The 17,526-nt window shown below is 39.1% G+C and overlaps 1 protein-coding gene across 2 annotated transcripts in view; it reads right to left on the reverse strand.

Annotated features, from left to right (window-relative positions):
- Nucleotides 1–17,526, reverse strand: part of LOC128031781 (neuronal PAS domain-containing protein 3-like) — a 267,459-nt gene that overhangs the window by 202,630 nt on the left and 47,303 nt on the right. For both annotated transcript variants that reach the window (XM_052620192.1, XM_052620193.1), the window contains exon 2: nt 1,464–1,562. In XM_052620192.1, the coding sequence (XP_052476152.1) occupies nt 1,464–1,562 (99 nt within the window). The remainder of the gene's footprint in view (nt 1–1,463; nt 1,563–17,526) is intronic.

Raw genomic sequence — 17,526 nt, forward strand, 5'->3', positions numbered from 1 at the left:
GGGCACAAAAAAGGGCTCTTCTGGAAAGGGGCATCATTTATCTGAGCTATAAGCAATCCAGCTCCTCTTACTAAGCCCATTACGTATTGGATTTCTGTTTCTGTGGCATAATTTATTTGAGCTACAGCGGCTAGAAAGCAATAATACTTGTTTTTGATCAATTAAGAGTGTCTTTGTGAAGGGGAAATACTCCATTGAGGTTTCTCAGTAAATTAAAAAAACACCAAAGATGTAATTGCATCTCAAATAAACAAAAAGAAAACATGCATGAGGAAAAATCTAAAAGTATATTGTTCATTTCTAGAATGATGGGGGAAAAAAGAGAGATAAAAGGACTCCTTATAAAAACTGACTACGGTAACCACAGTTTCTGGCAGAACAGTTACTGTAGCTTCTGTGAAATAATCATGAATAAATCTGGTGTCTCCTTTAGGCAGTGTAAGAAGCTCCACAATCTTTCATTTGTAAAAAACATAATAATAATGTTCCAAAAGGGGAGTTTAGCAGTGATTCCACAGAAGAACCATTTCAAGTGAACAGTTCTTAAAAGCAACATTATTTATTTATTTTTTATTATTTTTTGTTAATAAGAATATTTTAATAATCTGGAGAACGTTTTTGCTCTATAAAGAACCTTTTGTGGAATGGAAAGGTTCCATAGATGTTAAAGCCTCTAAATGGAACCACCAATGCCAATAAAGAACTTTTATTTTTAAGAGTGTTCTGTTGGTTAATTTCTTTTTAGGTGAGAGTGGTGGCTGATCAACGCATATATATAACATATATTAAAGCTCTATATTAAAATATTAAGCAGCACTACTGTTTAACACTGATATTAGTAAGAACATAAGCAGCATTTCAGCATATCTGAATGATTTCTGATTTCTTACCACAATTCAGCTTTAGCATTACAACAATAAATTACATTTTAAAATATATGATGATAGAAAACATTGAAGAGTTGTAATAATATTTCACAATATTTTGTTCAAATAAATGCAGCCTTAAAGACAGTTCACTGACCCCAAAATATTTGAATGGTAGTGTGTATTTAGATTACTGTCATAATATTTCAAAGTGGGAAACATAAGAGCTTTCATTAAAGATTCCGCATTTCCAAATTGTGTGTTAACAAAGCTGTATGTAAAACAGTCTGAAATGAATGCAGCACAAATTTTACATTAGTAACTATACCTACTGTTTACTAGCATTCCGGAAGAAATTATAGTGATAATGGTAAAGAAAAAAAAAACAAGTGGAACAAGGACAATGTAAAAAAAAAAAAAAAAAAAAAAAACTTTGGTAGAAAGTTATAAATCACTGATTCTCTATCATCTATACTGTGCAATACAAATGTTATTTGTCTGTGACAGTGTGTTGAAATGTCTGGTGTAGGTGCAGATGATCTGTGATTTCTATTGGCTCCGGCTGGACTGAGAGATGTGGTAGAAGGGATGGATTACCATGGTGATGAGGTATGTTGTTGCCCTCCAAGGTGGAGTGTCTTGGGCCTAGTGGCGGAGCAGGAGCTTGCATTAGCAGACCTCTCCCAGTATGGCTCGCTGTGGAGAAACGTGGAAAAGCTCTTAACAGCCGTAATGAAGGAAACATCAGCACCCAGAATGACCCAGAATTCACACAGATTATGAATACATCTTCAATGAGTCTAAAATTTCACAAACAATTACATATACTTGATAAACTGAAATATAACGTAAACAGACTCAAAGTTCAGAGACGGATTGAACAACAGATAGAACGATAGCTATAGATTGTTTTATGAAAATTGTGAAATGTAAATATAATGAAAAATATGAAATGAAATTCGTCAAAAATGTATTTTCTTTTGATGTTTTTTTTTATGTTTTCTGAAGGTATTAACCACTATGAGAATTATTTACACCACAAATCATATATTCTGTTAATGGTGAGATCTGAAAGACAAATAAAGCAGCATATAAACTTACAGACTGAGAAGTGAGAAGCAGTTTGAGTGCTGCATGAAACGCTGTAGCTCCGACCTGAATGAATCAGTGCCGGCCTCTAGAATGTTTACTGGCTGATGTTATTAAACATGTATTTTTCAAAACAGTAGTTTAACATCAACACATTTTCCAGGTTTTTGATTCGGGGCAATGTGATAGGCTGGTCTCGGGCGTGATGCGCTACGGATAACGGGTGGCGTTCTAATTGCCTCGTTCACGGCACTCAAACGCTAAAGAGCTTTTATTTGTTAAGGGCTCTTCATGATCCCTGTTAAACACCGGAGGTTGCTGCAGGATGAATGGGGAGGATTTGAAAGGCGAGGTTTTAACGGTAAAGGATTGATATCAGACGAAGTGAACGAATGCAGCCGCGTTACACTCTCTCTCTATATATCTCCTCTAGATTGATGCTTTGCAATTTACAAACTTTTGCGGGCCACTACTCATTTAGCACAATAAATTCCCTGCATGTATGGAGAGTGTTGCCATTCCACCACCAACTGAATGAAAACACCAACACACACACACACACACACATACACATGTGTGCACACACTCACCTACACATAAAGCACTCCAAGTCTCCACGGCCCAATGTAGGCCCATTTTGATTTTGTTTCATGGCCATAAAGGCACTGTATATTGCAGAGAGCAGCAGAAGATTTGGTCCATTTTTCAAAGCCCCTACACCCCACATTCTCTTTAAAAATAAGGACCTTTTTTCCCTTACATGTTGGGAAAACTAATCCCAATCTGGAGCATTGTACTCTATAAAATGGTCCGACATGGCCTTTCCAGGGAATCACGATATGATTGAAAATGTGTCAGTTTTGTAAGCAGGCCTGCTCTGGGTACACGTTCAAAACAGCACTGCTGACCCTGACGCCGTCTCAATCGCATCAGACTTCCTGTGCACGCTAAATCCTGCTCCTATGTGACCGCTTGACAATCTTACAAGCTGGAGAGAGAAATTAATGCATGCCGTTTTTCTGCTGGTTTGGCAAAGTGATTGTGAAACTGTTATTTTCCAACAACAAAATTAATTATTTGTTGGTTTAAATGCCATTTAGAAGGTGCCATGTTATGGAAGCCCTTTAAAAATGGTTCTTGCAACTTTTTATCTCTTAGTCTATTAGATTTAGAATTCCTTGTTGAAGAAAACAGCATATGCTGGTTAGGTATGTTTTGAAGCATGGCTGCTGGTTTGAGCCGGTCCTTAGCTGGGCCTGAGCAGGAACTAGTTGTTTAATTGCTTTTCAACAGGGCTGCAAGAAACAAAGTATGAATTCTGAGCTTATATCTCACAATTCTGACTTTTTTTCTTAGAATCGCAAGTTTTTATCTTGCCATTGTGTGTTTATGAAACTAAAAATAAGTCTAGTAAGTCTGACACACTTGGAGACCAACAATTAAAAGAATAAACCCAGTCTCAAACAGTCTGGTTAGTGTGCTAGCTAAGAGAAAAGAGTGGAACAAGAAATGTGGACGTTCCTAGCTTCAGTTTTATATGATCATACCTCATTTAAAAGTCACATTTAAAAAATGCATAATATAATAAATTGATTTTGTAGGATAGCATCAGGCATTTTGCGCAACACAGGCCTAAAGTCTATTTGACACGATCACAACACACGGCAACAAACACCAAATTCTTGACAGTATTATTAGTGTTGTTATTGTTGATTAAAACTAAAACGATTTAAAAATCATTTGAAATAAAATATATTACATTTAAATAAAAAGCTAATGTAGCCTTGACAACTAACTGAAATAAAGTAAGCTTAAGTACAAAAAAAAAAAAAACAGTTAAATAAAAATTAATTAAAGCTAAATAGAAAAAAACTAATACAACTGCAGGTGACAAAAGAATGTAAAATGACTAAAACTGACAAAATGAAAACTAAAATGACACCACTATCCCTAATGCGGTTTCTGACTTCCATCAGATCCTAAATCCCTGGTGCTCTCCAGGATACATGTTCTCCTGCTGGTTTGGCCCAGAAGCTCATAAAGTCAACAGCACATGTGATGTAATACAGGCCTCAGAGTGCTGAGGATCTGCTCTGTGGGTTTGTAGTAGCATCTGAGGGTTATTATCAAACAGGACGGTACCATGTCAGAACAGAGCGGTCCGTGCCAAAGGGCTGGCGGAGTGAGAGAGGGAGAGGGAGGCTGGAGAGACCACGAGCAGACAACAGATGAGAAGAGGTGTTGAGGGACAGGAATCAGGATGTTCTTGAGTCTGTGGTATTCCGACAGTTTCACTAAAATTGTTTCACTAAAAGAAATACACACACACAAAAGAGCAGGACGGAGATACTGCAGACCCGTGCTGCATCACAGAGACCTTCAATCCACACAAAACGAGGAGTGTGTCAATCAAACACAGGAACGCTCCACACACCTGTCATAACCTCGCAAAATAACACCTTATTTTCCCTCAGCTGCGTAAACGGAACAATCCGGAGAGACTAAGAAGAGACAGAAGGCAGAATATGATGAGAAATCAAACCCCAATCCTGGGAGAAAAAAATGAAATCCAGAGAACTCCAGACACTGCCTATATGGAAAGTGCTGAAAATATACCACTGGATGAACAAAAGGTAAAAGTGTTTGTAGTAAAACCACAGCTGCAAAAAGAGTCAAAAACTAAAGCGTACATCACTGTCACTTCTTGACAGATTCTCCTCCCGAGTAGTTTTCCTGTGCTAACTTTTCCTAACCAACGCTGGTCTGGGATACAGTTCAAGTGGATACACGTACAATTGAAAGCTAATTTATTTCTGTTTTTGACCACAAATTTGTTAACATTTTGGCAAAAATCATTTCTGGTAATTAAAATGAAACTTCACCTTGAAACAAGTTTAAGTATTACAGTTTTAAAACAAAAATAAATTAAAGCTATGTAGAAATACAAAAAAAAAAAAATTACAATGACATATAACAAAATTACTAAAATACTATAAATAAAAAATATAAAACCAATAAAAAAACAAAAACAAAGTAATATTAATAAAACCATTGTAAGGGGCTGTTATATACATAAATATACACTTTAGAAATGTATTAGAGAAATTTACCCAGTATTTTGGTACAATCCATTTGGTTTAATCCATTTTATTGAAACATAAATTCATGAAATGAACATTACAGAATGTAATAATTCTGATAATAATGGCCAATAAAATCATAACAGACAAAACATTAACCTAATATTCAAACAACACACCAATGTTGTTATTTTAAACAAAAACTAGAACTTCAACTTAAACTATTTTCAGTAATTAAAATAAAATGTATATATATATATATGATGAAATGTAAGATGAAAAACTTAAACAATATGTTTAGGATAAGTACAACAACCTTTTTTTTTTTTTTTACAAATATTAATTAACATTAACACCATGTAAAAAATATGTTTGAACTGTGACAGCAGCCTAGAGCAAGACTCTACAAGTCCCATCAATGATGTCAAGATGGATAAGAATTGTTGGAAAACCCTCATCTCAGACTACTACAGCCCCCTGGCATGTTTATTAGGCTGTGATATTGACTGCTGGATTGGGCGTAGGGGCCTCTCAGCATGATTTACGGGGGATTTTATCGATGTCATCTGCTGGAGTGGGGTGAGTGACATTTACAGGTAAATTCTCCCATGCAAGAGTCCATTACAATAACGCAGGATCCGTCTGTGGTTCCCCTGTGCACGTGCTGACCACAACCCAGCTACCATCACAGAGACAATAAATCTAGAGCACAGGGGCCAATGGCTCTGACCGCAGAGTTAACCTGACGCTCATGAACAGAAGGGCCAGATTAGTCAGTCTGGACAAGATGGACACAAAAATGACACACGCGGATAAACATCAGAAAAAACAAGCTGTTAGAACATGAGGATTTAAGAATACAGATTAATGCCTAAAATTAAAATTAATTCTGTCAGAAAAACTAAAAGACAAAATATTAGCCAAATATTAAAACAACATACCAGTGCTGTTACTAAAATTGAAATTAACAATTAAAATCCTTTTTGGGTCATTAGAAAAAAATTTTTTTTCAGTAATTAAAATAAAGTACTATTAAAACAAAATAAATATGAAATTAAGAATTTTAGCAGCTAAAATGTGTACTAAAATTCAATTAAAAGTATATAGAAGTTTATATAAGTTCAATGTCCCACATGACAAAATTACTAAAACTTAAACTAAAATAAATAAATAAATATTTGATGAAAAACTTGCCTTGGCAACTAACTAAAATATATTTGAGTACTACTAAAACTAAAATAAATTTAAGCTATAGAGAAACACTAACTAAAAGTACATAAAAACTGTTAATATCAAATATTCAACCCTGTAGTGTAATAGCATATAAATAATACTAAAGTCAACTGCAACATACTAACTTTTTGTTGAAATGTAAGCTGTATTCCTATATACAGTAAAAGGAATTCTTTGAATATATAACAATAATAATAAAAACATAAATAATTTTAGAGGTTCAAAAGACATCACAGTGAATAAATATCCATTTTCATTTTTGGCTCGAGAAGTTTGGGGATACACACCTGTCCTGTGTGTGTGTGTGTGTGTGTGTGTGTGAGAGAGAGAGAGAGAATGAGAGAGAGAGACAGACAGCATCACTGTTCAAGTGCTGCTACGCAAATAAATTATTAAGAGCCGTCTGCTGCACTACATCAAACCAGCAGAGAGACTGAGATATTCACTGCGGTACAGGGACAAGACTGCCGTCATATCTCTGGAGCACACACACATACATTCATGCTCAGAAATACAGGGACAAACCAGCGTTCTGCTTGTTCCTGCTCTTAAAGGAACAGGTCACCCAAAAATAAAATCCTTCTTCATTTACTCAACCTGATTTTCAGGATGTTTATCAGTTGCTCTCTTGAAAGTAGATGGTGACCAGGAGCAACCAAGACCCATAAAGGACAAAAGAAAGAAAAAAATTAATAAATTCTTGAAGATGGAGAGAGAAAAAAAAGCACCAAATTTTATAATAGCGTTGTCCTTGCTGGCTGTACATTAATTTACAAACTAAATGACTCTTCGGAGAATAGTTAATGGAATCGTTAAGAAAAACAGGGCTGTTACAGGCAATCAGAACCACCTCAGCTCCTCAACTGACAATCTCATTTAATTCTCCTTAATGAGCAGGTAGACAGAATCCACACACTTTTTCAATGCTCATTTTTTGGGGAAAACCTTAGTGGTAAAATATGCTAAACAGAGCTGAAAGTAGCAACAAGCGAAGATATTTAGTAAGAAAAGCGTGTGAATGACACTCATTATGATGAGGAAATTAGTTAGTCCATATTCCATGAGGGCCAGCTAATGAGTAACAACCTCAACACTCTTTCTTCTATAATTGTATTTCTTGAAAAAATATTTGTATAATAGTCCCATATTTTCCCAGCTAATGCCAAGGATAAGTCATTATGAGCCCATTGATAACTGCGGCTCTATAAAGGCTGTGTTCCTCCGTAACCCCGGGCCTCAAAGCTGCGGTCGGCCCCGCGCCAACACTCCGCTAAAGAGCGCTTGAGCTTTCAGCGCGCCGAATCAAATCCCAGCCAGTGTTTCAGTTCACATTAGGTGAATGACACTCACGCATATGCTTTGCTGAAAGTGCCAGAGGAGAAATCTGAATGATTCAGACCGAGTTCATGTGTGTGTGTGTGTGTGTGTGTGTGTGTGTGTGAGAGAGAAGAGAGTCTCGCAGCTCTTCACAGTGTGGGTGGGTGTGTGCTGTGAACACGGTAGCCTCAGCAGGCATCTAGATTGACTCTCTCCTGTAGGCTATAACGGGTAACATCTCTGATGTCATGAACTTGACTGAGACACTAATGATGCCAATTTATTCACAACTACAGCTCTTACTTTATCATCCCACACTTGTTCCTTAAGGCCAACTGCAGTTTCCAGCACAAGCCGAGCTGAGAGGATGTAAACCGTGTTGCTCTGCAAGTCCAACTCTATTCATTTGGTGGGACAGGGCACTTAAAAAAAAAAGCGAATCTGTGATCTGTTTATTTACTTCTGGTAAAAGTATAACTCACTTATCAAAGTCAACATGAAATTCATAGTATGACAATAAGGGCTGGGATAAACGCTAATTTTTTTAACGATTAATCTAGCGATTATTTTTTCGATGCATCGATTAATCTAACGATTAATTGTTTCAGACCGATTCGATTTTGATTATCTCCCCATTAATTGACTAAATATCCATTTTCATTTTTGGCTCGAGAAGTTTGGGGGATACACACCTGTCCTGTGTGTGTGTGTGTGTGTGTGTGTGTGTGTGTGAGAGAGAGAGAGAGAATGAGAGAGAGAGACAGACAGCATCACTGTTCAAGTGCTGCTACGCAAATAAATTATTAAGAGCCGTCTGCTGCACTACATCAAACCAGAGACAGAGACTCAGAGACTGAGATATTCACTGCGGTACAGGGACAAGACTGCCGTCATATCTTTGGAGCGCACACACATACATTCATGCTCAGAAATACAGGGACAAACCAGCGTTCTGCTTGTTCCTGGTCTTAAAGGAACAGGTCACCCAAAAATAAAATCCTTCTTCATTTACTCAACCTGATTTTCAGGATGTTTATCAGTTGCTCTCTTGAAAGTAGATGGTGACCAGGAGCAACCAAAACCCATAAAGGACAAAAGAAAGAAAAAAATTAATAAATTCTTGAAGATGGAGAGAGAAAAAAAAGCACCAAATTTTATAATAGCGTTGTCCTTGCTGGCTGTACATTAATTTACAAACTAAATGACTCTTCGGAGAATAGTTAATGGAATCGTTAAGAAAAACAGGGCTGTTACAGGCAATCAGAACCACCTCAGCTCCTCAACTGACAATCTCATTTAATTCTCCTTAATGAGCAGGTAGACAGAATCCACACACTTTTTCAATGCTCATTTTTTGGGGAAAACCTTAGTGGTAAAATATGCTAAACAGAGCTGAAAGTAGCAACAAGCGAAGATATTTAGTAAGAAAAGCGTGTGAATGACACTCATTATGATGAGGAAATTAGTTAGTCCATATTCCATGAGGGCCAGCTAATGAGTAACAACCTCAACACTCTTTCTTCTATAATTGTATTTCTTGAAAAAATATTTGTATAATAGTCCCATATTTTCCCAGCTAATGCCAAGGATAAGTCATTATGAGCCCATTGATAACTGCGGCTCTATAAAGGCTGTGTTCCTCCGTAACCCCGGGCCTCAAAGCTGCGGTCGGCCCCGCGCCAACACTCCGCTAAAGAGCGCTTGAGCTTTCAGCGCGCCGAATCAAATCCCAGCCAGTGTTTCAGTTCACATTAGGTGAATGACACTCACGCATATGCTTTGCTGAAAGTGCCAGAGGAGAAATCTGAATGATTCAGACCGAGTTCATGTGTGTGTGTGTGTGTGTGTGTGTGTGTGTGTGAGAGAGAAGAGAGTCTCGCAGCTCTTCACAGTGTGGGTGGGTGTGTGCTGTGAACACGGTAGCCTCAGCAGGCATCTAGATTGACTCTCTCCTGTAGGCTATAACGGGTAACATCTCTGATGTCATGAACTTGACTGAGACACTAATGATGCCAATTTATTCACAACTACAGCTCTTACTTTATCATCCCACACTTGTTCCTTAAGGCCAACTGCAGTTTCCAGCACAAGCCGAGCTGAGAGGATGTAAACCGTGTTGCTCTGCAAGTCCAACTCTATTCATTTGGTGGGACAGGGCACTTAAAAAAAAAAGCGAATCTGTGATCTGTTTATTTACTTCTGGTAAAAGTATAACTCACTTATCAAAGTCAACATGAAATTCATAGTATGACAATAAGGGCTGGGATAAACGCTAATTTTTTTAACGATTAATCTAGCGATTATTTTTTCGATGCATCGATTAATCTAACGATTAATTGTTTCAGACCGATTCGATTTTGATTATCTCCCCATTAATTGACTACTAACAATTTATACATGTTGATTTACATATCTGAATGAAAAAAATACATGAATTCCTTAACATTGCAATATATGTTTATTGCTCTTAAAATTAAAAAATAAAAGACTGAATGCATAAGAATGCATTACTTTGCACTTGTATAGAGATAGCATTCAATAAAATCTTGAAGCCTTGAAAACACATAGCTTACTGAAACAAGCTTACTGAACACATAGGGCCTAGCTTACTGAAAAAAAGTTCTTCTTTCAGATGAAAATAACAACAACTTGATGTCTAGCATTTAATAAAAAAGGTCACCCAAAATACTTGTTTAGAGCAATTGAAAAAATACGGTAACCAATGCTCCACTTGAAACTTTGGCGTTCCGCCCTTTTTCTATCGTGTCTAATGGTTTTGGTTAATATGCATGTGGGAGAGAGAGAGAGAGAGAGAGAGAGAGAGACAGAGAGAGAGAGCAAGACAGCGCTCGGGTAGTTTGAAGACTGAGTGCGCAAGCGCGCGTGAAACTTTGGTGTTTCGCCCTTTTTCTATCGTGTTTAATGATTTTGATTAATATGCACAAGGGAGAGACAGAGCAAGAAGAGCTCGTGTTGTTTTAAGACTGTGAGTGCGCGGCGCAGCCGGGGCTCTCTCTCGTACGCGCTCTGTCAGGCGCAACAGTCATTCTATTCTACATCACTGACCGATCAAATAAGGCTTTGACAGCCGCCAAAAAAAAAGATCAATGCAGAAAAACCCCTGGATTGGTTATATAACGTTGGACAGAATGTTGATCCGGCCATCGCGTGTAATCAGCGCACATAAGGTAAACATTTTGCAAAAGTTTTTTAGAGAAATAAAAACAGGTTGACGAATCGATGCGCATATTTTGCATCGACGTATTTTTTGCGTCGACGTCAACGATGACCTCGACACGTTGTCCCAGCCCTAATGACAATTTACAAGTAAAATTCAAATCTTCCTCCATCTGAAAATTTTACTCCGTATTTAGTATTTACTGTTATTTTTTTCTTTTGAACACATACACTTGTTTGTTTTCACAGAGCAAATAGAATGTGATATCCTGTCAACTTTAAAACAGAACTCTTTTGCAAATTAGTTCTGATGAAACACTTCATAGGACACCTGATACAATCATTTCATAGAAAATTAATAAACAAACACATCTCATAGTGAGATTTATTTGTGTTCTTTTTACGTTCCTTGGGGGTAGGAGAGGGGAACAGGATGTTGTGAAAAGAGAAAGAGGATAAAAGGAAGGAACGAAATGATGGATAGAGCAGAGCGGGTGGCTGTGATTCACTGTTTTGTCACCTGCAGCGGGACTGACCTTCATCTCTCCCCAATCAGCCTATTTACTCAGCATCAACGCCTCTCTTTCACTGGAGTGCCTCAAATGATCAGTGCCATTATTCAAAAGAGACAGCGGTGTGGCGATGCGACCAGACAGCTCTCAAACCCAACTCCATCAGCCGCAGCTAACATAGCAAAAATCACACCCCTCAGGAAGATGCCTTTTGATTTGCCGCGACTTTGTGCGCAACGAAGCTTAGCATTTAATTAATTAAACTTAAAGCGCTGACTCTGCTCGCGATTGGTCACGGCTCTTCCTTTTTGTCTGTTTTATTGCTTTTGTCGCAGGTTTTTGCCTGGACAGGGATTTAGCACATCTGACGCTCAATAAAAGAGTGAAGTACGACTCGAAGCACATCCTGCAGGCTTCTGGAGGAGTTCGGGTCATGGGCAGCGCCTGCGGCTATTTTTGTGTGTACAGTAGCCGTCTCTCTAACATTCTCCATTATGTCTACAGTCCTCGCTGTCATATTTGATTTGCTGTGCGATGGAACGGGAGGGAGTGCGTCAGAGAGACTGTCAGTCAGAAAACAGGAACGCTAGAGAGAGAGGGGGAGAGATACGGTCAGAGAAAGAGAGCGCTTGAAAGGAACGGCAAGAGAGCAATGAAGATCTGCACAGAGGGAGTCCACATATGCTTTCGTCTTTGAAATAACTTTCAAATGGCTGGCTGTGGAAGTCGCCAGCATTGTGTTACCCACCGTGGCATCTGCATCCCATTACTAAGAGCAAAAGAATCGCAATTACACTCTATTACTCCAGAAAAGCGGTGCGAGTAATTGATAGACTGGAACTCGGCCAAATGGCTGCTGTACCAATTAGAGGATCATCTTCTCCTGCTTTGTGCGAATATTTGAGGGCAAACATCTCACGCCATTTGCATGTGGTGTCATTTTGCTGCCAATGATTAGAGAGTAGGGAAAGTCTCTGCCCATATAAAGTAAAACATCTGGGAATCTTTTTCCATATATTACGTATGTATTTATGCATTACCGTGTTTATGCATGTCAATCCGGAAGAGATGGTTTCACCTGGAAATATCTGAGGCAAGCCAGTCAAAACCATTTCTTCATTCATATTTATGCATATACTGTGTGTTTTCCCCCCAAAAGCAACACGGTGTTATCATTATCGCACTCAAAAATCATATTTCCCTGATAGGTAGGATGCTTGTTAGAGGAGAGGACACCTCACAAGGTTTAAATGACAAGCTAACAAGCTTGCACAAGTCACGCTTGTTGTTGAAGCATTCTGCAATATGCTACAAAAGAGAACAGCGAACAGTCACCTTTACACAACAACCACAACTAAACTCTTTATACAAATGGACACAGATAAACATAACATAAAACCTCAGAAAAAAATCCTTATTATTATCTACTTATAAAAAAAAAAAACAATGACTCAACACAGAAAGAAAATTTAAAGCTCAAACAATTAAAAACACATATTCTTCGTATAGCTACCATATCTAAAAATATTTTTTATCTTAACCATTTCAAACTGTCTATTGTCCATAATGGTTTCCGTCTCATCTAAAGCAAGACCTAACAATGCAATTTCAAAGTATTTGGGGCTTATTTTGACTTTGTGTAGTCAGTCAAATTGCAGTCAAATCACTGCAGAACAAATGTAACGTTTTGTAAGGTTTTACATGCATTTTGTACTAGATCCATTTCAGATAATGCTAGATCTGGCTCAGAAGTAAACAAGCAGCCTAAAGCTCTACATCAGGTCTAGCTGATCAATCTGGTGACAAAGCTTTCAAGAAACTTGCCAGCACGGATTCATCCCATCTTGACCCTTTCAACCTGCTTCTTCTGCAGATCTTGTATCTTCATTCTTCAAAATATGCTAAGAAGAGTAAAGTTAGCCACCTTAATTGTGGATTATGGGGTGGGAAGCAGAGAGGATTTAGAAGGAAAGAGAGGGAGAGAAGACAGTGAACCCTGGGCAGGAACGTATGCAAACATGGTGGATCCACGAAGCTGACAGCTGCTTTAATAATATACAATGTTTTGTAGGCTCGCTGCAAAACACGATGCCAGATCATGCGCAAAACAAAACTCACCTGACATCCGTACTTACTCTGCTAATGCCTGATAGACTTTCCTCACACACACACTCTCTGAAACCTCATTTCCTCACAATTATGTAACTCCCTCACACACAAACACACACCCTCTGGGCTATTACCAAAACCTCTGCATGTTTGATCTTTGACACCTCAAATCATGTTTTAACCGCTAAACGGCACAGCTGCAATCAATTAGCGGCTGCGCGCTACCTCCAGCTGATAGCGAGGAAAAGCTCCTGTGCTTGGCAGGCGCTGCTCTCCCTCTGGAGCGGGGTGGAGCGGGGCTCTAATGGGACACAGCCGCCACGCTTGTACCTTCCCACAGGACTTCTGTGTTTGCAGCTGAGCTAGGGCCGAGACACAAGGAAGAGGGCGATCCAGCCCGGTGTCTCACGGCGCTGACATCGTGACGAGGTAGGCTGATGCGATTCTGACAGCTGGCCCAGAGAGACTGCGGTAAACAAAGGGGCCAAACGATTAAACTTCTTAAATCAGACAACAGGACCTGATTGCTCACGGCTTCTCAGATATTATCTCTGTGAGCTTCTGCGATGGACAGTGGACAAGAGGCCTGGTTTACGCGAGAATGCGAATGTTTGACCTGCTCGTGCAGTACTTCTGATCAATCTGGTTTGACTCCTCTAACTACACTGCAGTCAGTATGAACTCCACATGCTTTTTTTATTATGAGAGTTAATCAGCAGTGGCGTAATGCCTGAAGAGAGATCTCGAGGGCAGAGACACAGCAAGAATCCAGCACTCTCCTAATATCTCACAGGGGAGCCTCCTGATCTCAACCCAGCCTGCACCACAGGGTCCATCTTACAACACAAACACTGTTGCGTTCATCCACACATTCACTCCAGAGTCACGACAGATCCTGATCGGACACCGTTCAACCCTCTGTAGATGGAGGAATTATGCTGTAGCCTAAGAACTAGACTGGGAACCAAAATGGTTGTATGTTCACATCATCAAGGCACATACACACTAAATGGTACAGTAAACAATTACAACCAAAACTAAGCATAAATTACTTTGGATAAAAGCTTCCGCTAAATGACTTAATTAAAAGTGCATGCATTTGGTATCTGTGCATGACCACATGAATGTCTATAAGCCAATCACTCATTATGCACTATTCCGTCGGTTTATTTCCACCATGGATAGGCTGTTCCAACTTGTGTCACAAAACACAAGTAATACTATTCTCTACATATCCAAAATACCAGCTAACCAATCTTGTCAGGATGCTTTAAACAAGACTAGAGCCAATAGATATAAATGTCATTGCAGTGGAAATGTTTTGAAATCTGCTATAAAAACATAAAAAGAACCCATCCAAGTACTAACTCTCTCATAGGGCTCATACACAACATACTATGTTTTCAGTGAGCAGAAAAAGGGCTGCACAATTAATCAAGGAAAGAATGCACTTGTTGCTTAGCACAATTATCAAATGTCAAAGGCTGCAATTTTATTAAAAAATATATGCAATGTGTGTTACAGAGTGAAGCATGGCACTGTGTTAATTTACAAGTGAGCAGCTCATTACCGGCCGGTGTTCACAGTTACTGCTGCTCCACATGAACTTCATCTCTGTATCTACTCTGAGTTTGGGTTCCTTTAATGTGCATTTGGGAATGCAACGTATGCCAACCATCTTCCAATACTTGCATATCAACAAAAGAAAAGCTTTAAGGGCTCCCTGAGGTTTTCTGTCAAAATAAAATTCGACTGAATGTTAAAAAAAGATAAGTAAGATAGTTTCAAAGTGCAGGACGTAACAGCCCTGTGCTTTCTTGTATGAAGACGTGCACTCTATTAATTCATATTTATAGCATGAAAAGACTGTCATCCTACAGTCAGACAACTCAAGGATCATCTGCCACACCAAAACAAAGAGCAGACGACTCGGCCTCGAAATGACGGCAAGGCCATGCGGGCACCTACCGGAAGATTCCACATCTTTATTGCTTTGCTGCCAACTTCACTGGGAGTTTCTCTCTTTCACTGGGTCTGCAAGTTAGCTTCTCTCCTCCGCCTGTGCAAAATGAACTATTTAACCTCTTCAAAAAGAAGTCTCTGCTTTTCTTTACCTTTCTGTAAAGGTTTTCGCCCTCTTTCTTTTTTTAATTTAGTGAATATTTTTAATGCGTTTTTTTAAATAAAGCCAAACTTAATATTCATCCAGTGCTTATCAATGTTTCTTTGCAAAGCAGGCCATAAATATTAATGAGGCGTTTCGCGTGGACCTGAAAGAGCCGGATACGCATCGTCTTTCTCTGTTAAGAAAGGGGGGTTTATCACAAATAAAAACCCCAGGGTAATTTTTCAAAAAATAATTGCCCTGCATGTGGTAAATGGTGTTATTTTCTGGTATTTAAAACTTTGGCAGGGCTCCCCATGTAATGATTTGCTGGCTGTGGAAAGCACTGGCATGTAGACAGAGCGAGCCATGCCGAGAGCGCGTCAGAGTGGGAACCGCTAAACTAACTGTGGCCACTCGGCTGGAAGGGTTCTGGAAAAGAAAAGAAGAAAAAAAAAGCAGGGAAGATGGACTCCAGCAGTGCTGCACTATTTTGGCTAGATCCATTTCAGGGAAGAAAAGAGAGGTCACAGAAAACAGGACATGTGCAAAACTGAATTACAGCATACGCTCCTTTACACGAGACAAGCATTTCTTGTTTGAAAAAAATAAACAGGGAAAAAGTAGATGAGACTAAGGTTAAGGGACTCGAAACGAATATTCATATTGATCCTACAGTATGAACAATCAATGAATGTTTTTCCAAAGAAAACAAACATTCCTAGAGCTAAAATCTGAATTGAATTGGCCACACCAAACAGGAAAGTCAATTAGAATTTGAATTGGAAAGACAGTAAGGGGAATTTACTGAATTATAATTACACAGATGATGCATTATGAGAAATTAACCCCCGAAACACAATCTTTTTTTATTAAATATAACGAAATATGTAAACTACTATCCATATATCCACCAACCCATTCATCCACCTACCTATCTATCCATCCATCCATCCGTACGTCCTTCTATCTACCAACCCATCCATCCACCCATCTGTCCATCCCTGCATGTACGGATTCATCCATCCATCATCCATCTACCAACCCATCCATCTTTCCATCCATCCATCCATCTGTCCATCCATGCATGTACACATCCATCCATCATCCATCTACCAATCCATCCATCTATCTTTCCTTCCATCCATCCATTCATCCATCCATTCATCTATCCACCCGTCTGTCCATCTATCCATCCATCCATCCATCCATCCATCCATCTACCAACCCATTCATACATCCACTGACCCATCCATCTATCCATCTACCCATTCATCCATCCATCTATCCATCCATTCATTTCATAAAAGTCATTCTCACTTCAAATCAACCCTAGAACAGACAAACCCATTCAAATCAATTGCAGATGAATAAAAATGTTTTTTTCCTGTTGCAAATCCTGTGTCATTCAGAAATACATCACATCAAACTGGTTGCAAATGTAGCTAATTTTGTGTTCATGTTTCAGATGTTTGCAGCCAAATACAAGTGATTTTTCCAAGTGAACCAGCATTAGTGCAATAAGAAGAGGGAGGTACGAGACCAGATGAGTGTAGTGCCTTTCACTCAGGTGGCCAGACAGATGCCAGGACGTGGCTCATTACAACATTTTTCAGCAGTGCCGTTCTTGCTTGGATGGTGTACAAAACACACATCCTGCACCACGCATAGGAGCTTGGCTTGGCTGAAGGCCTTGATGAACATCAGGCACTCTGAGAGAGAGATGGCGGATGACCTTCAGTGAATGTCACTGTAAAATGCAGAGGAAATTAACACAGAAGAACGCAGAAATACAGAAGCTGGAGGAAAGACCACAGACCTGGCTGCACAACTAATGACGGCCACGCTCAGGTCCTGAGCTTATCTTTCATCATGCACCGTTTGAATTAAAACAAATGTGATTCTAATCGCAATTAGTCTGCAAGTATTACAATTTCGCCCTGTCCGTCCTCCAATCTACACATTCGGTCAAACTGCCAATTTGCTCTTGATTGAAGATGGCGATCTCGAGTCACGGAGAAGCACTTATGTTGGGCAAA

Source organism: Carassius gibelio, chromosome A17 (genome assembly GCF_023724105.1).
Source record: "Carassius gibelio isolate Cgi1373 ecotype wild population from Czech Republic chromosome A17, carGib1.2-hapl.c, whole genome shotgun sequence".
In the NCBI taxonomy this organism is placed as follows: Eukaryota; Metazoa; Chordata; class Actinopteri; order Cypriniformes; family Cyprinidae; genus Carassius; species Carassius gibelio.